At 38.2% G+C, this 24897-nt stretch overlaps 1 protein-coding gene across 1 annotated transcript in view; it reads left to right on the top strand.

Annotated features, from left to right (window-relative positions):
* odad2 (outer dynein arm docking complex subunit 2) overlaps nucleotides 1-24897 on the top strand; it is a 144789-nt gene that overhangs the window by 73036 nt on the left and 46856 nt on the right. Inside the window, exons 17-18 of the mRNA XM_042332036.1 lie at nucleotides 4478-4720; nucleotides 16975-17089. Coding sequence (XP_042187970.1) covers nucleotides 4478-4720; nucleotides 16975-17089 — 358 coding nt within the window. The remainder of the gene's footprint in view (nucleotides 1-4477; nucleotides 4721-16974; nucleotides 17090-24897) is intronic.

Raw genomic sequence — 24897 nt, 5'->3', positions numbered from 1 at the left:
ATGAGAGGAACAATGTACCAGTCATATTGAATGTTCTCCAAACTGGGTCAACAATCCATGATAATGCTGCAAGAGCTTAGCATCTATTTGGGGAGTATGTTTAAGATGGTAGTGTATTCATACTGTGTAAATCGAATGGCAATTTTTTGGAGAAGAAAAGATCTTCGTAGCACTGAGTTAATTGGAGATATTTGAATGCAGCTAATTGGCATGTGTGTTTGTACACTTCACATTCCATTGATGTAGTCAGACTGTGTGCACCACATTGTTAGTGTAGGCTCGGGAGGATCCATGGTGTTGAGGAAGATCCTGCAAAACACTGCAGGTCACAAAGACGTCCAAGAGCAGTACAAACAAAGACAGATTTTACAACTCCACAATTGTTCAAATGTGAAGGTCAGCCTCCCCCTCCCTTTATGTGGAAAGTTGTATTCTTATCTGTGCCATTCCATGTCTGGAATACAGATGTAGGGCAGATAAACTGCGGAATCATACAACGATAAAATTATACAGCACAGAAGTAGGCCATTCGGCCCACCGTGTCTGTGCTGTCTCTTTGAAAAGAGCTACCTAAATCAATCCCACTCCCCCGCGCTCTCCCCGTAGCCCTGCAAACTTGTCCTCCCCAAATAATTATCTACTTCTCTCTTAAAAGTTGTTATCGAATCTGCTTCCACCGCTCTTTCAAGCAATGCATTCCAGATCCAAACAACTAGGTGTGTGAAAATATTTCTCTTCACCTTTCCTCTGTTTCTTTTAACAACTACTTTAAATTGGTGTCCTCAGGTTACCAACCACCCGCCAGTGGATATAGTTTCTCTTTGTTCACCCTATCGAATCCCCTCATAATTTTGAAAACTTCTATTAAGTCTCCTCTTAACCTTCTCTGCTCCAAGGAGAATAATCCTTGCATATGGAGTTCAGGGATCCTCCATAATCTTAGGATGTGGAGTTTGGGGACTTGGAGAAATCTCCAAATAGAGAAATCTCTATTTAACCCCTTGACCAATTAAGCATTTTCCCCAAATAATTTCCACTTGCAATTAATATTTATTTGAACTTTAGAGATTTATTCACAGTCCCTCCATGGTCTTGCTCCTCCCTAACTCTGCGATCTACTAAAACCTTTCCAACCCACTGCCTCCACTTGGCTGCACTGGTCTGCTCCATATCTCACACCCTGCCCACCTCACCATCAGTGGATCGGACCTTCAGTCTTTCTGCCCCACCCTCTGGAACTCCATCCCGGAGTCACCTCACCCCCTCCCTTGTCTCCTTTAAGGCCCATCTCAAGATCCTCCTCTTTGACCATGCCTTTGGCCACCTCCCACCCCCACCTCACTTGCCCGTCAACCCTCCTAATCCCAACCGCCAGCTTCAGTGCAAACTCTTGACTATTGTCCAGCGTCTTGGGTCATCCTCCCAACGTGAAAGGAGCTATGGAAATGTAATTTGTTGTTGTTGTTCATTCAGTAGATCTATTCAGTTTGTGAGGCATTCAGTTTGTGAAGAGGACCTCAACATTTGTCACTTGCTTTTTCATTACAGCATTTTGCTAAACACATTAGTGTCGTTCACACTTAACACACCATTCACACTGCGCTTTTCAATTTTAAACTACTGTCACATCACGCCATTCACCTGTCAGTCTTACTGTCGCCTTCTTCAAGTTTGCTTTGCTCCCAAATCAGCAAATTTACACACTTTCCTCCAATGTCAAAGTCCAGATATGGAAAGTCAGGGAACCCCTAGTGCAGGCCCCTAACATTCTATGCATCTACTAATACCGAATATAAAATCTGTTGTGTTCCCTTTATCTGTATTTTATAGCTATCTTGATTATAACATAACACTAAGGTTGTAGTTCTAACTCGTTCACCCTTGACAAATATTAATGTTTTTCCAGTCAGTAATACCTTGACATTTTTGTTTGACATATTGAGTATTTTTCAGACTACTGTGTTACTTTTGTGGTATTGTTTGGAACCAAGCTTTTCCATGATTATTAAATTGTCTAGTGGGAATTGATCTGGCTTCTGTAACTAAAGTCTGGTTGTTACTGTTTTAATGGTACACATGCTTGTGGTTACATTACAATTGATTAATTGAACATCAACATGTGAACCAGTACATTATGAAAAATTGCATTTTGTACATTCTTTCCAACTCATTAAAAAGAAAACCATTATGCAAGTAAAAATTCCATGAAATGACCACTTTCCATATGACAAATGAAATGTTGCTTCCTACATTATTTTTACATTTCACAAGAAGCAATTTTAAACTCTTACCTTAAATTTCAGATACTAAAATCAAACAGGATCACAAACCAACTGCTTTTCTTCTCTTATTTTTTTCCTGGGCTTACTGTATCTGATGTAGGATTTTATTTGTTTTATGAATGTTAAATATAATATAATCTTTTGCAGAAGAGAAAAGTGACTTTCAGTGCCATCAATTCTCTTAAAAATATAATTAAGCTAAACAGGAAACACTTTCTTGCTCAATTGTCTTATTTTTGTATAATCCTGTACACAACCTTATTACATTGTTGAGCCACCTGAAAGTGCTTCACAGAATTTTAGTGTAAAATTTTAGTGATTGTGTATTTTATAGGGGAACTGTATCTGGGGATTATTTTCCAGGACACTGCTCTTTTTGAATAGTGCTATAGGATCCTAATGTTCAACTAAAGGCAACTTTTCCACACAACCTAGTTACAACTTTTCAGCAGCTGGCTGACAAATTCCACCTCTTTCTTGGGGCGAGGAACAGAACCAAAGAATGTTGGCTTGCATAAGGTCTTACGTACAAAGAAAAAGTCTTATATACAACATAGAGGAAATACCAGACAGCACCAGGCATACATTTCTTAAAGGAACATGTTTCCGTTCATAGGACGGTGACAATATCCTATTTATAAGTGGAGATTTAAGTTCCTTCAAAAAGGAAACAGTACTTTATGTATATAATCTAACAAGCCTTCGGCTGGACTGATCGGGAGATACCTGACAGATGTGCAAGATGTTCACTGAATTCTGCCTTCTGCATAATTTGGCCAAGGACTATATGATCAACTTGCATTTTAAGGAACAAAGAAAAGTTTGGCAATAGAAGACAGAAAGTAACAGCCTGTTTATTTATAAAGGGCAGGATGGAAGTCTTACTTTATCTTGATATCATTTGTGGAGGTAATACGGTATAGGCTTGATCGTCATCAGTCTAAATTGTGTTTGGCTATGAAGAATCTTAAAGTCAAATTTGTTTTTAGGGTGTCTTCTAAAATGAAGCAATTCGTACTAGTGTCAAATATTGCACCTTTAAACACTGCCTGATTAATGCCTGAAATGGTCAGCGCTCTGAAAGTAACCTCAAACATATAATCCAAACACAATTGTGACCTTATGCACTGGGAATTAATTACTTCTGAAGTACTGACTGCAAGATTAATCTAACATGATGTGAACATATGACATTGCCTATTTTAATCTATATTTAAATCATTTGGCTGTCATTCTGGTCCAAATTTCTCTGTAGAGCACTGAAATTGCAAATATTTTCCACTCTCTTGTCTTGCTTGCATGAGATGAATTCGGTGTGTCTTGCCACAAAGGAGCCAAATGACAATTGTGCTGGGTTTTCATATCATTTCCAAATAGTTAATAGTTAGTTAAGTTCGTTGTTGGTAGACCCTAGTGGAAGGGCAATGGAGATTGCCACCAAAGTTTTTTGGAAAGTTTTTTGAATAGCAAGTCATCTTGTAATCCTTATCAATATGTGAAGATATGTATTCATGTAATTAATATAGAATAAGCTAAATATAGACAGCTGAGAGTTGGCTTCAATCACTGCTGATGTAAGTATAAAAGTATTGTGTCTAATTCTGGACATCACATTTCAGGAAGCATATCAAGGCCTTGGAGAGGATGCAGAAGAGATTCACCAGAATGGTACCAGGGATGAGGGACATCAGTTATATGGAAAGACTAGAGAAACGGGGATTAGCTGAGAAGCTCCTTAGAGCAGAGAAGGTCAAGGGGAGATTTAATAGAGATGTTAAAAAATTTGAGGGGGTTTGAAAGAGTAGATACGGAGAAACTGTTTCCATTGGCAAGTGGGTCAGTAACCAGGATACATAGATTCAAGATAATTGGCAAAAAAAGAGGGGAGATGAGGAGAAATGTGTTTACACAGTGAATTGTTACGGTCCGGAATGCACTGCCTGGTGGAAAAATAGATTCAATAACAAATTTCAAAAGGGAATTGGATAGGTTCTTGAAGAGGAAAAATTTGCAAGGATATGGGGAAAGGGCAGAGGAGTGGGACTGATTGGGTAGCTCTTCCAAAGAGCACGATGGGCTGAATGGCCTCCTTCTGTGCTATAATATTCTATGATTCTACAATAAATATAACTGCTTAAACTTTTCAAATATTCCAATAAAATATTTTTATGTAAATTCATCACTTTTGCTTACAGGTTTCAAGAATTAAAAGCCATAGAAACTTTGGTTAGTCTGCTGATTGATCAGCCCGAGGAAGTTCTTGTCAATGTGGTGGGAGCACTGGGAGAATGTGCTCAGGTGGCGATTAATCGCAGTACTATCAGAAATTGTAGAGGCATGGATCCATTGATCAATCTTCTAAGTGGAACTAATGAAGCTTTGCTTGTCAATGTCACAAGAGCAGTGGGAGCTTGTGCAGTTGATCCTGAAAATATGGCGTAAGTACTTTTTCTGCGTATTGTAGGAAAATAATAGAATGATTGTAATATAAGATATTTATTGTACTTTTATCTCTGTGCAGCCACATCGAAATTCTATATACTTTTAACATAGTTGACTAATGCATTATTTAACTTAGTGAGTTAGAAATCCCAACTGTACATATACAACGAGTATATATTTGCATTTATTTCTTCTTCTGGAGTCCTATAGCTCAGTGGTTAGAGCACTCGCCTTGCAAGCGAGACACCTGGGTTCAATTCCAGGCAGGGAGAAACCTTGGGCACGTTTCCTTACTCCACACGTCTAATAATAATCCCTCCAAAACAAAACAATAATAACTTGGTCATTTTCAATCCATGACTGTTTGTGGGACACTGCTGTGCGCAATTGGCTGCCGTGTTTCGCCCACGAATATACGGTCAATTCACTTTACAGCTTATTCTGTGAAGCGCTTTGAGACGTCTAGAAGACATGAAAACCGCTATATCAATGCAAGGATGATTATTATTATTATTGCCAATTGTTTACACCTCATCTTAATCTCCTCTCCTCTCGTTTGATTCCTTTTTTCCTTCTACTGGAGGTAGGCTGTAGAGCCATCACTCACCAATCACAGTTTCATGTGCACCTGTCAATTAATAAAGATGGGCATTAATAATAATCCTTACATTTGATATAGTGGCTTTCACGTCAGAAGTCTGAAAGAGTTTCACACAATATATTGTGTGTTTTGTAGGCAAATAATTCATATATGAGCTATTACAGTGTGTGACAGCAAACTAAGCACCCATGAAGGGACAGCACAGCTGAACCTAACATTGTCCTCACTCCCAGATTTTACATACACATTATATATACATTATATATTATAGATTTATATACAGATTCTACATACACATGCATATATACATACACGTGCTTTTGAGGGGAGGGTAACTGTATAATGATCAGGATCCTCTTTTTAACTAGGGAGCCAAGGCCATTTGTAACCATTTTCAGGTGAACCGTGTGAGATCAACTAATTAGGTACAGACCAAAATTGGGGCCCTCCTGGTCTTATATGGTTCATCTACTTATTAAATGAAGTCACAGATTCATTGGGATAGTCAAACGTTTCTATCTTAAAACAAAAAAAATTATCGTGCTTGTGCCCATTATTAAATAGCTCAGTGACAGAATCCTGTCATATGTAATAGTGAATAAAATAATGCTACTTTTTAAAAGTTAATAGATCTTTTAGTTTTATGCTCTCCTGAAATGTAATATTTATACTCTTTTTTTGAGAAAAGAACACTATACGGTATCTGACTATTGAAATGGTTTCATACTTTGTTCTTTATCAATTTATGTTTGTGTGTGCGCATTTTATTTAAAAAATACTAAGGTTCCACTACATATTCCATTTATTGTGTCAGCCTGCCTCAGTTGGTAGCACTCTCACCTCTGAATCAAAAGCTTGTGGGTTCAACCCCCACATTGAGACTTGGAATTCATATAATCCATGCTGGCAGTCAATTGCAGTGCTGTTATGTGCTACATTATCGGAGGTGCCATCCTTCGGATGATACATTAAACCAAGATCCCATTCGCCTGCCTAAGTGAACGTTAAAGATCCTATGGCACTGTTCTAAGGGCGTTTCTCCTTAAGCCTTGACTAACAATTCCCCAAATAAAATTAGTCACTCACTCCATGGATGTTTGTGCGACATTACTGTGCGCAAATTGCCAGGTTCACTGACAAAATGCACACAGTGGCATCAGTTGACAGTATCTCTTGTGAAGTGCTTGGAGACATCCAGCGATGTGATAAGGTTACATATTATAAATACAAGGATCATTATTAGTAGATGCATTATAATGCGTCTTATCTTCCCAATCAACCTCAGTTGCCTCATTAATCCAAATACTAATTATATAACAATATACAAAGACTTGTACTCTATGGGGCAGTTGAAGATGGGTAGGTCAATGTGAAGTATCAGACTGCACCTTGATTCTTTTAGTTTGGTATTATTTTCAATTCTGCAGTACATGTGAACTGTACTATTTCTGTTGAATTATGGTTTGACGTACTCATTCAGATATGAAGTACTTTAAAGAACTTTTGATCACTTTGTGTATTTTTGAATTCATGTTGAAATGCAAATTTGCATTGTTCTGTTGGAGAAACTGACTAATACATCAAAACATTTAAGTAATTCAATCCTATATTTGAATTGTTTTCAAGTGCAGAAGAGAAGGTTAGAGGTGTACACTTGTGTACATATTTGTTTTAGGTGGCTATCCTCAACACAGTTGGGTGGAATGGAAAAAAACTACATGGAATTACATAGAGTGTTACGTCACAGGAACAGGCCATATTCCACACAAGCCTCACCCTTCCTATTCTCTTCTCCTGTATTCCATTATTCCCTTCACCCTCCAAAGGGAAATGGAAATCTAGAAGGCCATTCAGATCAACATTTTGTCATAAACATCGCAACATACTGAAAAGGATATAGTAGATCCCCATAATGATGTTTTGATAAATATTAACCAAAGCTTTTGGGGGTGTCTTAGACTCTGATATTTACGTACCAAACACTGAGCTCATTCTGCATGCATTATGCATCAAATCACATTGTCAGTTTTCACAATGCTTCATCAAATAATGGCACATTTTGGAGAGCAGTAACACGAGAAGCTTCTGGCTAGCTGCACGCATGCGGAGCAACAATATCTTGCATTTGTATAGCAATCTTCACATGGGGTAGGTCGCCTCTCAGCTCACTTTTACAATGACATAATGACATCACTGATCATGTCAGTATTGCTGTCATGATCCATAAACACTGAACGTTGATTCTTTACGCCCTGTTACAAGGCTGGTTTCAATTTTACGGATCCCAATTACTGCCTTTGATGGTTTGTACTAGAGGTGTATTACAGTTCAGCTGGCTGGTCCCATCAAACTGTTACTTCCAACAGACCGTGTCCAATTTGGATTGTTATAAACTCACCCAGCATAGTCTCCTACAGGATATGAAAATTGACCATTAAAACTTCCAAGAAAATATTCAAACCTGGCTGCTTAAATTCAACAGATGACATGTTCCAAACAGAATTGAGACAATAATGTTCCTCATTCTGCAATTATACTACACTAGTCATGGTAAACAGCTGCCAAACGTTCAGTGTAAATCAGGATTGAGCCAGTATATCCCACCTGGAGCAGGCAGTTTCAAGGATAGTTTGATTCACACCACTGCAATGTGTCTTCATTCGGACCAAATCCACGTCGGCTCCACTCTCCACTGGGGTTGCTTTAATGTTATTAAAGAACAGGTAGTTTGACCAGTTCTTTAATAAGATTTTTNAAAAACTGACACCCAATTTCAGAGGTCTGCACTGAGCTGCACATAGAATATGCAAAGCGCTAGGTCACATGTTAGCGTTTAACAGTCTGTTGAAGGGGCAATCTGGGGCAATCTGTTCCATATTCATCTACTGTTGGAAGTGGCTTTGCTTTGCTTGCAACAGTGTACATTTGCTCATCAGTGTGTTTTGTATTTTTAATCCCTTCATTAACAAAATATTTGTTAAAAATTATTTGCAAAGCAGTCAAGCACCATAAGATGAATTTTACTTCAATAATAATAAAAGTCATTTTGGGCCAGATTCTTTCGAGTTCAATTAAATAAGTGTAATTTCATACTTACAAAATAATTTTGAAGCATTGCGTTCCTTAACTATATTCACTGACTTATACATTGTCCAGATTACCTTTCTACATGTGGTATAATTCTTGATATTACAGAAATTTTGTTTGTTGCTTCCATGATTAATTTACAATAAAAATATATATTCTGGCCAGATTTGCTGGATACGTTAGAGTAGAATTCTTCTCTGCAGATCGACATTAATAGAAGGATTAGAATTAATTCAGTTGAGCATAGCAATGCCGATTTTAATTTTGGATAGGTCACAGGGAGTTAGCATCAAATTTTCAACAGAAAGTGAATATCATTTATTTTATTGAAAAACTATTATAGATGAAGGAAATGTCCTGGGTGGTAATTTTGAAAATATTCCTTTCATCTCAAGGAGAAAATAATATAGTTATGAATACAGTTATCAACCTGTCCGCTCCCTCCGCTCAGCAGGCTCTGGCCTCCTTCATGTCCCCCACCCGGCCTGCCTCACCATCAGTGTTCGGGCCTTCAGCTTCCCTGCCTCCATCCTTTGGAACTCCATCCCCCAGTCTGTTGGTCTTGCTCCCTCCCTTGCCTGTTTCAAAGCACGTTTCACGACTCTCCTCTTCGACCGTGCATTGGGTTACCCTCCTACCCCAGCCTTCCCTGCCCTCCACATCCCGAGCCCAACCCCCAGTTCAGGTGCAAATTTTTGACTGTCCAGCGCCTTGGGATGTCCTCTCCACATGAAAGGTGCTTTACAAATGTAATTTGTTTTGGTTGTTGAATATTATTTATTACTGATAATAAAATGTCCTAAATTGTCAAGCATCATGGATACCATTTTTAAGTCACTTGGAAGTTGTTTTTCTGTGTTTGTTAAAACAACAACTACTTGCATTTATATAGTCCCCTTCAGAATAGCATCTTGGAACAGGGCACAATGTCAGGGTTGGTCAGACACTGAGCGAGGGAGAAATGGGGAGGTGACCTTAGGCGTGGTCGAAGAGTTAAATCTTAGTAGGATTTAAAGATAGAAAAAAGGGGTGAAACGGAAGGATTGAGGCAGGAAGTTCCAGAGGTTATGGGCATATAGCCTCTAGGCATGACCACCGATGGTGGTACAGAAAGATAAAAGGATATGCAGCAGGCCTGTTTCCACTGAGGGAAGAGGGTGGACAGTGGAGTGGTATATGAGCAGGATTTTCCAAAATTTTGCATGCTTTTTACTTTTAAACTAAATGATGAAGTGGAATTTCAGGGTTGGTACTGCTCACAGCCTTGAACAGCTCTACTTGTTTCAGTGAAGCCCATATGGTGCTTACCAACTCTGAGGCCACATCGGAAGTTTATGTTGCAGACAATTTGAAAAGAATGTAGATAATTCTAACCTCATTACTTTCCACTGCAATTTTTGTTCAGCTGCATATATACTTGAAGGAGTTAAGAATGCACAGCAATGGAAAATACTGTAAATTCTTTTCATTCATCAGAAATGTGAAAATGGTTGGCAGCTGCATTCCTAAAAACTATTCTTATATAATGCAGTAATATCATACGTTAATATTTGGTACTGCATAAAAATGAGATAGGAATTGAGGTGTGGGTTTGATAAACTAATATGAACCATCAAAATTATAAATATAATAAGGAGAGAAGTGCAAAGAGCCAAACCTATTTTGAGTGCTACAAATTACAAATTTAATAAAATTATAGTATACCATGAAACATAATTACTATCTGTCTGTAAGGGTAGCAATTTTGCATTATTCTAAATTCCTTTTTTTAAACATGCAGTAACGTCTGACAGGACTGTTGATTTTTTTCTTGGACCCTTCTCTAAAGAAACGTATCATTTTCAAGCTGTGGGATAAAATTCTAAGAAGATGAAGTTTAATACATCTGGAATGATACTTTTGGATGTCTTGAAAGAAACATTTTAAAGTTTTGCCTCAAGGGAATTTAAAAGAAATAGTTCTTGACATAAAAAACTGGGTCAACTCGAGGAGGTAGTATGAGGTGCATAAATATTAGTACCAGCTTCGGGATAGACTCGATAAAGTATTCATGTTTTTTTTTCTAGTTTTTAAAAAATATCATGTTTTCTTGTGGCATTAGTTCATAGAAGATTTTGAACTTATTCTATAACTACTACTTTTAAATCCTACGAAGGACCACACCAGAGGAAATGGTGCCCAAAACAACTATTATTCTCTTTTTTGAATGTTGATCAGTCTGAAGATCATGTCTGAATTTATAAATACAGTATAATTTTACTATTAAAATTTATACATTTCTAAGATTTACTTGTAGAATGGAATCATTGTGTTTGATATATAGCCTACAACATAAAAATGTCCCTAAGCACTTTGCAGGTAATTCCTGTTAAGTGAACTCATTGTTTGTTTGTAGGCAACCATTTCACATGCAAGGTCGTCCAGGCGGCCACAAATTGAACGACCAATTTCCCGAGCGAGATTGAGACCTTGGGCCAAGCTGTATGTCTTGATCCTGTTTGGGGAAATAGAGTTTTCTGTGATGTGGGAGCATACATACAATAAAATATACATGTATATAGCTCCTTTCCCCTCGGGAGGATGTCTCAAAGTACAGCTCTATGCTCTTTACCGGTTCCTGCAAAGAAAACAAAAAACTTACCAAATTGACCAGGTGCTTCAATTTCAAATCAAATCAAGTATCCCAGCAAAAGTCAGAAAAGTAAAATGATTGTAGAAAAATTGGGAGCAACTCTGCTACAACTCTGCTACAAGTGGTTACTTTGTGTATTGCACTATATTTGCTATGAATCGTCTTACTTTTGTTTTCACATTAAACACTGCAAAGTGTGGCGATAATTAGAGCCAGTGTTATTTTAATCCAGCGGTAATTAAAGAATAACATAATATTTACTCCATAGATATAAAATTAAGTTAAGAAGTTTAGAACATATCTTCACACAAAGGTTTGTGAGTATATGGAACGCACAGTCGAGAAGAACATTGATTCAGAAATAATTGGGATGTTCAAAAGGAAGATGTTACTCAACTCTATCTCTCACTATTCTGTCTTTGCTCTCTGGAACTCCATCTTGGAGTGCCGCTGCTTTACCCCTCCATCTTCATCTTCAAAACCTGCCTAAAGGCCTATCTATTTTAACAGGCTTTTTACCATCTTTCAACTCCCTTCCTTGGCTCCCATCCCAACCCTTCCTAGCGCAGGTACCCAATTGTGTGAAGAGCTTTGATGACCTCCTGATGTAACAGGTGTACTGTATATAAATTGTTGTGAAGAGATATAGAAAAAAGGGATGGGAAAAGTGGTGAAATCCCATCCTTACCCATAAAAAGCTTAACTTACCCAACACTCCCATTGTTACCAGTCCCCACTGCCTCCTGTCTCTCAGCAGATTTATTTCAAGATCCTCATTCTCAGCTACAAATCCCTGCATGACCTTACCCTCCCTAACTCTGTGAATGTCTCCAGCTTCACTTCTCCACTCAGCAAAATCTGGTCAACTTGTTCCTTGTATGACACTTAGCAGTCAAGCCTTCATCCATTATGTCCTTATACTCTGGAACTACCTGACAAAATCATTCCACGTGGCCCTCTATCTGTCTTTGAAAGCCTCCTGAAAACCCACTTCTTTGATCTTGCCTACAATGAACTCCTCCTGTATAAGTGCTTTGAACTTTATCCTATGTAAATTATGCCATGTAATGCAAGTTGTTGGTGATAATAAGAGATCTGCTATTGTTTTCAAATAATTTCTTGAATTTCTTTGGGCCCATAATGAAAATATGGAATGCTCTCGTGCTCCTAATAGGCATAATCGTTAACATTTATTCTTCTATTGAAATTTTCCAAAGTGTCAATTTAAGTTCCAAAAAATACTTGGCTTGGTTCAACCCTAACTGTAACTATTTTCAGTTAGCCCTGAAAATAGTTAATCATTTTGACATTTGATACAAATATAAGTAGTTGTTCAAAAGTATTAAACTGTAGATTGAAAGCAAATTCCATATCTTGGTCAAAAATGCTTATTGAATCACACTGAAGATTGCTAGCATTGTTTACCAATGAGATGGACATAGAATCATACAACTTTACAGCACAGAAGGAAGTCATTTAACCCATCGAGTCTGCACCAGCTCTCACAGCAAGGTGTTCATTCAGTCCCACTGCCTTGCATAACCCTTCAAGACTCTATCCTTCACATACCTACTTCCTTTTGAAACCCACTATGGACTCTGCCTCCACCACCTTACTTGGTGGGGCATTCCTCATCCCAACAACTGTCTGAGTGAAAAACTTTGCCTGAGCTCTCCTTTCACTCGTGTTCGCCCACTTAATACAGTCACACCACTTTACAATATATCCTGTATATATTTGTCCCATATAGAAATGGGACAAATCGCAACAGAGCAGCAAGTATATATTTATATATACATATATATAAGTATATATATATAGCAAGTATATAAAAATATATATTTTTAATTCTCCGATATTATCTCATACTGTGTCAATTGTCAATACAAACCCTCTAGTTGTAAGAGTAGGACACTGTGGGCCAAAGACTCCTTCATGATTACACTTAAATCTGCTTGGTGATATGCCAACAGGAGGTGTGATTCAGGCAGTGTGACCCGGTTATTATCAGCTTTTTCGTTTTCCTGAAATTGAATATTGCACTTCCAACTACAGAGAACTGCTGTAACTTACCCAAACAAAATCAAGCAATCTGGAGTGACATACAGTGCTGTGACTCAAACCCACAGCCTTCAGACTTAGCAATCAGTTCGTTGATAATCAATGCAACAATAATGTTTTGATGTGAGGAACACAATTTCAAACCATTTTTCAAAAGCACCTAACAGCTTCTTGTAATCATAGCTAATCATTCCATTAAGGTTCTCAAAAATCATCAAATTTGATGTATGGAAACCACCAGAACCTTCTTATTGTAAATCAACATAATATAACAAATCCAGAATTTTTCGTGATGGAATTTGATCCAGACCACAGATTTGTTCCTGTAATTTAGGCGGTGATTTAGAGAATTACAGATGTAAAACTAAACTATAAATAAAGTTCAGTCTAAACTCAGTGTTTGGAGGTTTTAAAATGACATATTGCATAAAGTGTCAAAAAAATGAAAATTGTCCCAAAATTGATCATTCAAAACTTATCAACTAATGCCAATGATAATTTTCAATATGTATGGGAACCAAACATTGATTGTTTTCTTGATAATTAACACCACTAACACCACTGTTTGCTTCAAAGGTCTGTTTGCCAAATGCAAAATGTATTAAGAAATATGAAAGACAAAGTGGGGGAAATGGAATTTAGAGATGTCATGATCTAATAAAATAGATTTAATTAGCCAGTTGGCCTACTCATATTGCATTGCTCTTATGTGGCTATTTATCAAATTCCTTCTGAAATTTGAGGTACAGTTTGACAAACATATATGGTCTATAACAAAATTAAGGGGTCCAACTGCAATTACTGCACCACGATTGCTAATAAAACACCCACTACTTTTGTTACAGGAAAGAGAATTGCATTAAGTTCATGCATCTCAAATGTGTTGAGTTTCTCCACCATTTTTGCTATGCCAGTCAAGAAGCTGAATAAACAAATGAGACAGGAAAGACACAATTGTGTGTCTTTCTAGCTTGTGAAACGTGTCATGAATACATTTGCAACTGATCGGTTTTCTCAGACCTCAATGACCTCACTGTTTCCCATACAATCTCTGTCAGAAACAAACATGAATCAAGGGATTATTCATAACTTGAAGTATGACTACAGGAAGAAAGTGAAGTCATTTGGTAAAACCAGTGTAGGCAGTAAATATATAGACTGGTGCAAACAAGAAAAGCCATTTGTGGATCTGGAGTATGTGGTTCAATTTGTGTGAATTAATTTAAATCCAATGCTATTGCAAAGTACATTATAATGGTTGGGTTTTATCGTCACTGTGGGTGAAAAACAACAGAAATTAGTGTAGCCGTGAATGAGACTAAGCCTGTGGCTGTCATGAGTTTGGAGCAGCTCTACAAGTCTATTGACATTGGTGGTAGGGAAGAATGTTTTGGTGAAGACACAAATGAGGAGATTCTTTCAAACATTTGTCTTACTGTACGGTCTGAGAGAACATTCAGTGCAGTTACAACTGTAGAGCATGACCTAAAATGCAACTCAAGCCATTAACATCCAAAGCAGAGACACTAAGGGCACTGTCCACATTAGGAAGACATCTGGAAGATTGTGGAGAAATGGAATCTAGTGTATGGAAGATTTTTGCCATCTGGAAAATGTAGTGATGTTCAGTTTCTTATGCACCATTAAACAAAGATAACTGATTTTATGATCCGTACACTTTGGACTGCTGGACTGTTGGGCATTACAAACACTGCTCTACTGTATAATCTGGTCATTTATTTTGTCACAGATGTTCAGTGTAGAGGCACCTCACACTAAAGTATATGCTTTCATTCATATACCGAGACTGTACATTTGATTAACCAATATTATAAGACTGTTAGAAACAGATCCTTATGATCTTTATGAGATTAAGTGATTTTGAACATACTGTATCAGTATGAAATAATGTTTCTAATGTAAATACTTATAATTGCTTATAATTATGTAATTAATCATACAAGATAGAGTCTAATATTCATGTTAACAAATTTGAAGCTTTGGTAGGTGGTTACCCTCAAATGGCTTTGATTATAAATGAGTCAATTTCTCACCAACAATTATATGAGCAGCTGAAGTTCTAAAACTAATTTGTACAGTTAATAGATTCATATTCATAGAACTAGGGAAAATACGTGCACTATTCTTAAACTCCACTTTAGATATACAAAATACTGCAGTGTTACTTCATTCTAATAACAAATCTCCCAGTACAGTAAAAAGAAAATGTTGAAGATCCACTGCAGGCCAAACAACATCTGAAAGAGGAAAATAAATAATGTTTGGGATATTATTCTCTTCTATTACAATCTGTAAAGCACGTTGAGACATTCATTACCTACCCTTCATCCGAACTGAAACAATGAGCCAAGGGAGCTAGATGTAGGATAGAGGAAGGCACTTTAAAAATTAAAATATTAAGTTTCAAAAATGACTAATACCCTAATGGAGCACTAAAAAATGGTGACTTTGACTAATCTCCTTATGGGAGAAGTAAAGGGAGGACCTCTTGGATCTGATCTAAGGTGGCACTAAGATGATATGATTGGCAACGGAATGTCGCTCTGCGGCGATCTTAGTATTATGGTTCCTGAGCCACGTGGGTACACAATATTCCAGGGCACTGTTGATGACAGACCAGCCAGCCTGGCTTATCGGCAGCACACGGAGGGGCAGAACTTTGTAAAACTCAGTGAAAAAGGGTCATTGGAAGCAGGAATATTCCACACTAAGGCAAAGCCCTGATGGCAAGAGAGTGGGAAGCTTTCTAGGCAGTGCTTTCAATGGCAAACTATGCAGTTTAGTTAGTTTAACTCCAGTAATAATACCCCAATGCAAACTCCAGAGTACCCAAATCTTAGCTCTTGCCAACCAGCCTAATACTCTATGGAATTGGTAAACAGGGTGCATCCCTCCAGGGAGAGAATGAATATTCGATTCCAGAAACAGGGATTTTCCATGTATCAGTGTTGGTGGTGAAGCTTAAACCACAGTGAGGAAAAAATAATTTGCATTAATAATGTTTGACTTCAAATTATGATTCCCCAGGATGTCTAGGTGGATGGAAAGCAATTGTTATCATCTACTAATGACTAAATATTAAATATGATATAGATGCCATATTGTTTTTCTTTTCAAAGCATTAGGTTTTCATTTAAACTTGGAGATGGAGGGTGGACCACTGTAGTAGATAAGGAGTTCAGGCCTATTGATCAACAGGGTCAGATGGGAAAGGTTACAAGGTTAAGATTACAAAAAACAAGAGAGATTCATATGAATAAGGCCCTTTAGCCCACTTAATCTCATCCTTCCAGAAAACTCACCCTAACAGCCCTACCATTACAGCATCAACCAGTTTTGTAAAATGAGTTTGGCATCCTAGCCTCAACCACCCTCCAGATTAGGTGCGAAATCAGGAAGCATTTTGTCATGCGGAGTCTAGTGGAAATCTAGATCTCTCTCCCGCAAAAGGTTGTGGACACTGGATCCATTTAAATTTTCAAGATTGAGGTGGATAGATTTTTGTTAGGTAAGGGTATCAAAGGATATGGGTCAATGATAGGTAATTGGAGTTGAGGTACAGATCAGCTATGAATAGAATGGCGTAACAGGCTCGAAGGATTGACTGGCCTACTCCTGTTCCTGTCTTCCTAACCTGTTCCAGTGATTAATTGCCCTCCAAGTAATGAGTTACTTCCTGATATCTATCCTGAAATTGCCCTTCACAACTCTAAAACAGGTCCTCTTGTTCTGCTGTCTCAGTATATCTGAAAATATTGTTCTGAGTTTGCTTTCTGAATCCTATTTAAAATCTTATTTTAATGCCTGTGTTTATTTTATCCTTAAAATTCAAATGTTTTCAATCACAGGATAATTGAAACTCTTGATGGAGTTCGGTTGTTATGGTCTTTACTCAAAAAACCTAATCCAGATATTCAAGCAAGTGCAGCCTGGGCTATCTGTCCTTGTATTGAAAATGCCAAGGTAAGTCCACGTTTCTAGCAGTATTCTTCAACACATATATTTGCATGTGTCTGTATGTGTAAAAGGGGGAAATTAGTCTGAACACAACTGTGTCACTATGTAATGAAAAGAACACTATTGATAGAAGATATTGAATTGTGATCTCTCTGCACTAGCATGTGGTAGGCTAGACGTTTTAAACAATACAAACTAGAAAGTGCTTTCCTTCTTATTTTAATGCAAGAATGTGATTTTACCTGCAGTGACGTTTTGTTAGTAATTCCAGATGTGTTTTATTTATAAGCGTAAACAGTTACTTTGAATGTGTTTTGAGATTTATTCAAGTAAAGAACTTTTGCTTGTCAACAACAACATCTTGCATTTGTATAGTGCCCTTCGTGCCGGATGGCGTCTCAGGAAACTTGTCACGAGTGTTTGAGGCAATAACCATTTCTCATGCTGAATAAGTGCTGAAGCATTGAAACTGTGTATTGCCAAAGACATAGGAAAAACTATTATATTACTTTCTAGCAATTAAACATTTTATTTTCTAGTAGCTGAGAGGCTGTTAAATGTAAGAAGTTGCTATTTGGGTGTCAACCTGGCTCAGTTAGAAGCACTCCTGTCTCTGAGTCAGAAGGTTGTGAGTTCGGTCCCATTTACTGTCTAGGATGACACTGCAGTGCAGTGCTGGAGGAGTGCTTGATTATTGGAGGTGCCTATTCAAATGGCAAATAATTCCAATGCTTTTAACATCAGTGTTAATATATGTCTTGGAGTTAACAAGCTACAGACTAAATCTTGTTGGAATGTTAGCTACATTCACTTAAATTCAGGTTCAAAAAATCAATTTCTTTGCTTATGGGGGTCAATCTCCACATTAAATGTAGAAATAGAAGTTTCTAATTCAAATTATAGGAAAAGATGCTTTAATTTGATTTTTTTTAACACAATTTGGGGTAAACATTGCCCGGATTCGCCACTATCTCACACCGCAGGCCGCTGAAACCCTCATACACACATTCATAACATCGAAGCTTGACTATGCAAACTCCTTGCTTGTTGATCTCCCCAACTCTTCCCTCCATAGGCTGCAGATCATCCAGAACTCTGCAGCCTGTGTCCTCTCGCGCACCAGGCTCCGTGACCCTATCACCCCCTCCTCCCCCGACTCCACTGGCTTCCCATCACATAGAGGATACAGTTCAAGATCCTGGTCCTCACCTTCAAAGCACTCCATGGCCTTGCTTCCCCCTATCTCTGCGACCTCCTAAACCCCACCATCCTGCCAGCTCCCTCCGCGGCCTCCGGCCTGCTTCTTGTCCCCCACCTCATCCATCCAACCATTGGGGGGCGGGCATTCTGCCACTCTGCCCCCACCCTCTGGAACTCCATCCCGCAGTCCTTCTGCCTCACCCTCTCCCTTGCCTCCTTCAAGACCCATCTCGAGACCCTCCTCTTCGACCGTGCTTTCGACCACCCTGCTTCCCCCACATTCTCCACCCTTCCCAATCCCGACCCCCGGCTCAAGTCCGAAACACTGACTGTCCAGTGCCTTGGGACGTCCTCCCGACATGAAAGGCGCTTTACAAATGTAATTTTGTTGTTGTTGTTGTATATATGTTGACCAAGTTGACAATTTTCTAGTCCCATTTGTTTTATTGAAGCTCTCCAACAAAATTAATACTCTACTAGTTCATTGGTCTCTGTGTGTCATTGGTCTCTTTGTGTCATGGATTATTATTATTGTGTGTGTGTCTTTCTCTCTCGGTCTGTGTGTGTGTGTCTCTCTTGGTCTTTGTCTCTCTCTCGGTCTTTGTGTGGGTGTCTCTGTGTGTGTGTATAAGTCTCTCGGTCTCTTTCTCTCTGTCTCTCATCTCTATTTTTCTCTTGGTCTTTCTATGCTTCCCCTCTCTCGGTCTCTGTGCATTTTGTGGGCGAAACATTATACACTTTTCTTTACTGTTTTCAGCGGTAAGTAGAAACCCTCTTGTTAGTTGATTGGCGGATCGCTTTCTGGGAGTAATATCCCTCCAAAATAATAATAATAAACAATAATTTGGTCTCTCAATCCATGACTCTTTGTGGGATACTGATGTGCGCAATTGGCTGCCACATTTCGGCCACAAAAACACAGTCACTGCGCTATAGATTGTATTCTGTGAAGTGCTTTGGGACGTCTCAACAACGTGATAAGGTGCTATATCAAATGCAAGTATTATTATTATTGTATTTATTGGATTGGAAAACTGCAGGATATTTCCAAACTAAAGGAGATAAAGCCATTTTAAATACACATATTTTAACAGAGTTTAATGATTGTGATTGCTGAGAGATATCTCAGAGGGGATTTGATACAGGTGAATAAAAATATTAAATGGGATTGAAAATGGAAATGCAGAACAATACTTTAGGATGCACGAACGCAGTCGAACAAGAGAACATAGATTTGGAGTTACAAAGGGCAATTTCCAGACAGACACAAGGAAGTTTTTCTTTACCTAGAGGATAATTAATAATAATAATAAATTAAATGTAATTTTTTTGGGGGGGAGAATTTTGATAAATTTCACATTTGTCTACAAAATACAGTCACTACACTTTACAATAAATTCTGTGAAGTGCTTTTAGGAGTCCTCCTGATGTGAAAGGCTCTTTATCAAATGTAGGGATTATTGTTATTAATTATTATTATTATTATCAGTTCCCAGTCTGGCCTCACACTTGACTGAGAACATGTTGGATTTCAAGGGGTGTCAGTGCTGACCTTCTCAGACCTGGAGCTGATAATTCCTGGTGTCAGGATGCCACTTATTTGGCTCAGTGGAGTCCTGTAGTTCAGGTGGAGTCCTGTAACTCAGTGGTTAGAGCACTCACTTTCCAAGTGAGAGACCTGAGTTCAATTCCAGGCAGAGGGTGAAACCTTGGGCAAGTTTCCTTACTCCACACGCCTAATAATAATCCCTCCAAAAAAAAATCAATAATAAATTGGTCATTTTCAATCCATGACTGTTTGTGGGACACTGCTGTGCGCAATTAGCTGCCACGTTCGCCCACAAATATACAGTCAATTCACTTTACAGTATATTCTGTGAAGCTCTTTGGGACGTCTAGAAGATGTATCAAATGCAAGGATTATTATTATTATTATTATTATTATTTAGAGAAAGCTCCAAGCTTTTTTAGTGATCGAAGCAAATGTCGGACTTGGTTATGTTATAATTATGAGTTAACTTGGGAGTTGCAGATCCCCTACATCCCAACAGGGAATAATAATCCCTTCAAAAAAAATAATTTGGTCACTCAATCCACGACTGTTTGTGGGACACTGCTGTGTGCAATTGGCTGCCGTGTTTTGCCCACGAATATACAGTCAATTCACTTACAGTATATTCGGTGAAGCTCTTTGAGATGTCTCGAAGATGTAATAAGGCGCTATATCAAATGCAAGGGATTTTTTTATTACGAAAAACGACTGGAAAAGGTGCCAGGAAGGATGGATGAGGCCAGGACACTGACCAGTAACAGCAACCTTACGATTTTATGACAGGTATTCAGCCAATAAACTGTGTTAAAAGTATGTTTTTTAATATAATTTACAAGATGTTGGAAGATCATTTTAGTAAGAATGAAGTAGAGTGAAAATGTGCTTCACAGTAAATAATACTTGGATATTTGGACTTGGTAAAAGTGGTTATTTTCACTTCTCTTCCCCCAATATTTACACAGCAGATAAGTTATTTTTTAAAAGCATATTTGTGAAAAAAAAATTCTGTTGGTGATTTTATTAAAATTTAAAGAATGTTGCCTCAGTGCTGTGCAGGGGATATTCGTATTCAGATTAGGAATCACTTGTTGTAATTTGAATTTAAAAATTATGTAAAGCTTGCTTTTCTCACGTTCGTCCACAAAAACACACAGTCACTTTACTTTACAATATATCCTGTGAAGCACTTTGACATGTTCTCCTGACATAAAAGGCGCTATAATAAGGATTATTAGTAGTATTATTAAAGATAGTATGAAAACAACATTTTGTACTGAAAACAGATGTTAGCGAGACTCAATTAATAATATAAAACACTTAAATTTAGGTTAAAAAACAAAATCAATCTTTTTCTTTATGGATCAATCTCAACATTGGATGTAGAAATAGAAGTTTTTAATTCAAATTACAGGAAAATTTTGGAGTAATGTAGATTGAAACATACATTATATTTGTTGTTTCTTTAAGAAACTGCTTGTCTTTTGGTAATATTTCTGCACGTTACTTGTGTATTGGCAATACTGCTGTCACCATCAAATTATTTTCAACTTGTTCCTGTTGGGATGCATTTATGTCTACTATTTATTTGAGAATGTCCAGAAATGAAGTATGCATGTTGGACTGAGACAAAAACTTGCAAGACTTATTTTGCTCACATCCTATAATTATTGTAATTCTCCATTTATGGAAATTGCTTGTAGTATTACTTCAATGCCATGTATTTACACTTGTTTCCAAGTTCGTGTCTTGCATTCTTAAAAAGCATACATATGAGCCTTGATTAACCTTTTCCTGCACTTCTTGAATCTTGTGGTTAGGCTGTGCGTGTCTATTATCACCAACTTGTCACAAACCCACTTTGCATGGTAATACCTACATCTGGGAACACTTTGTCATGCTGGTTATACTGTGTAATTTTATTGTAATTTTCTGATTCATCAGCATATGTTCAATATTATGAGATGAGGAAATAAACAGCAAGTTACTTTTTGTACAGAATTGGGTTGCATTTCCCTTTTAGGANTTTTTTTTAAATGATGGGTCCCTTAAGATTTTCATTTTCAGCCAACTAGATAGTTGACACATATAGCTCAAGGCTATGTTACAGTTATCAGCAAAACAGTATTTTTGGCTTGAACATCACTATGTACCGTAAACAGAACATGTAGTGAATATTGTCACATTAGACCAATGCTTCTGCAGGGCTGCCATTGAAATTTGCTTGGGACCAGATGCTCTGGACAAATGCCCGTTCAGAGAAAATCATATTTACTTTTGAGTTGCAACAAGAGAAGTTTTTCCAGACTTAGTCTCCTTTTCTGAAGTGCTGGAGACGCCAGTCTAACACTGGTCCCTAGTGTTTTGGCATGACTAGGCATGCGAGTGATGGGTAGGAGTGTAGAAAAACTTGGATTTTCACCTCCCCTGTCAAGGTTTGGCAGCCCCTCTGCCAAATGTTGACCTCCAATGTGGAAATTTGCCCTGGAACACGGATGTGGTTCATCTGTCTGATGGAGCATTTTGTTTTCATTGGTTTTGTTATGTCCAAGGTTATCTGTCTGATCATTTGTGAGTCAATGTTGTTCAACATGCCCAGGATTAGATCAAGGTTGATTGGTAGGAATGTAATTTCTAATTAATTGGTGACGGAGATTAACTCTGCAATCAAATTCCTTGCGTTAAAAGACTAAAATGGAACACTTAGTTGTTTACAGTTTGATGATTTTATTATTGGTGTTATTTGTCGTTTTTATTTGATTTTTGTTAAGTAAAGAAACATTAAATAATTTATTCTTCCAGAATTCATCACAGACCTATTACAATATTCTCTGCAGCATCCCTGATTTAATTTACAGTCTTAATTTCCTTTCCAAAAATGTTTTTCAATTTGTTTATCCAATACCATCCATAAGCAGGTTTATAAGAAATAATCAAGCTTTAACATTGAGACATAATAATAATAATAATAATAATAATAATAATAATAATCCTTGCATTTGATATAGCGCTTTTCACGTCGGGAGGACGTCTCAAAGCGCTTCACAGAATAGACTGTAAAGTGAATTGACTGTATATTTGTGGGCGAACGCGGCAGCCAATTGCGCACAGCAATGTCCCACAAACAGTCGTAGATTGAAAATGACCAATTTATTATTGTTTTATTTTGGAGGGATTATTATTACCCAAACTGTCACATGTATCAATGCTGTTGGGCTCTGTATGAAGCAGAGACTGGATGCTGGTATTTGGGAAGAAAGGAAATCAAATAGCCAATGAGCCATGATGAAGGAATAGATGGATGGAAATATCCTTTTTTTGGTCACCTACATGGGAGGACAAATTTGCAAGACTATGAGGAGAGAGCTAGGGAATGGGATTAACTCGGACAGCTCTTTCAAAGAGCCGGCACAGCCACGATGTGCCGAATGGCCTTCTTCTGTACTGTATCATTCTGATTCTACATGACTCTTCCTTCTTTTCTTAGAATCATAGAATTTCAAAGTAATATAGCACAAAAGCATGCTGTTTAACCCATCAAGTCTGCAATGTTTTTCTCCACATGAACTACCTAATCGTTGCCCACTCTCCTGGCTCACTCTCCATATCTGTTAATATATTTTATAAAGCAAGTGTATTAACTGCTTGACATATTGTTTCCTTTTTTTCAAACATCATTCTGTGATAAGTTTTCTTTTGGTCAGCTGGGTGTCTGACACATGCAGAAACCCATCAACATGCTTAAGAGTGTCTAAACCAAACAGAGTTTCACGTATCCCAACAATACATGGAAATTACAGGGAATGGAATGCACACTCTTTCTGTGTATATTCTGATCACCTAATGCCATAAATTATTAGGCACAGGTTGGCAAAAGCCAAGGCTTGGGGACCCCAGAGCATGTGTTTGGGTATTGCTGGAGTCTAACCAGCTGAAACGGCATAACACTAGAGTGGGCATTCCATTCCAACTATCTATCCTGGAATTCCATGTATTGTTGGGATGCATAAAACTCTGGCAAGCTTTCCCACTGCTTGTCCAACTAGGACCAACTATCTGGACAAGTTGGGGCTTTGGCTTGCTGGATTTAATGGGAGCTAAGTCAGTCCCTGGCCCCAGTATAACACATAGCTTATACATACACTTATGTACACCATAACTTATACTTATGGTGTACTTAACTTAAACAACAAAATAAGTTACATTTATATAACACCATTCACACAGGGTAACGTCTCATAGTGCTTAACAATGGCAAAGCCTGACAACGAGCCGGGGTGAGGAGGAGGTGACTGAGAGCAGTGTCGAAGTGGAAGGTCTTCCAGTGTAATCTGAAAATGTGGAAGGAGGGGGCATGTCGGAGGGAATGAGGAAGAGAGTTCCAAAGTTTTGGACTGGGGACAAGCAGGAGGCTGGAGCCAGCCAAGCGGAGGCAGCAGGTAGTGGAATGTGGAATAAGCATATTGTAGAGGTAGGGAGGTCCAGGGCATGAAGTGTGATAAGTGTGAGGATCTTGAAGATGATCTGTTCTATGATAGGGAGTCAGTGGAGCTTGGCAACAACTGGTGTGATGGGGATACAAAGTTTAGAGTAGATTAGTATCCAGCGGAGTTCTGAATTAGTTGGATTTTGTGGATAGAGAGCTGAGGAGACTGGCGAGGAGGGCATTGGAACAGTTGAGGCGGGAGATGATGAAAACATGGATGAGCTGCATTGCGGGTGAGGTACGGTCAGCGCCAGGCAATGTGACGGAGATGGAGAAAGAGGTCCTGGTCAGAAACTGGGTGTGGAGTAGGAAGAACAGATGGGGTCGAGCCTGACACCTTTGCTACCACAGGTTCAGTAAATCTTAGGGAAAGGCCAGGGAGATTGAGGAGGTCAGAGTCGCAGGACATGTTGATGGGAGCCAAGGAGTATGACTTTTATATTATCAACATTCAGCTGCAGGAAGTTTTAATAAACGAGTTTTAACAAATAAACTCACAGCTGCTCCCTCTGGTGTAGGTTATCCCGGCCATACTTGTCCGAATTAATTTTGGTGCCCCCCATGAATCATCATGTCCAT

The sequence above is a fragment of the Callorhinchus milii genome, unplaced genomic scaffold (assembly GCF_018977255.1).
Source record: "Callorhinchus milii isolate IMCB2004 unplaced genomic scaffold, IMCB_Cmil_1.0 Scaffold2, whole genome shotgun sequence".
Taxonomy (NCBI): Eukaryota; Metazoa; Chordata; class Chondrichthyes; order Chimaeriformes; family Callorhinchidae; genus Callorhinchus; species Callorhinchus milii.
The sequence above is the reverse complement of the archived record's forward strand: the minus strand, read 5'-3'. Positions and strand labels throughout refer to the sequence as shown.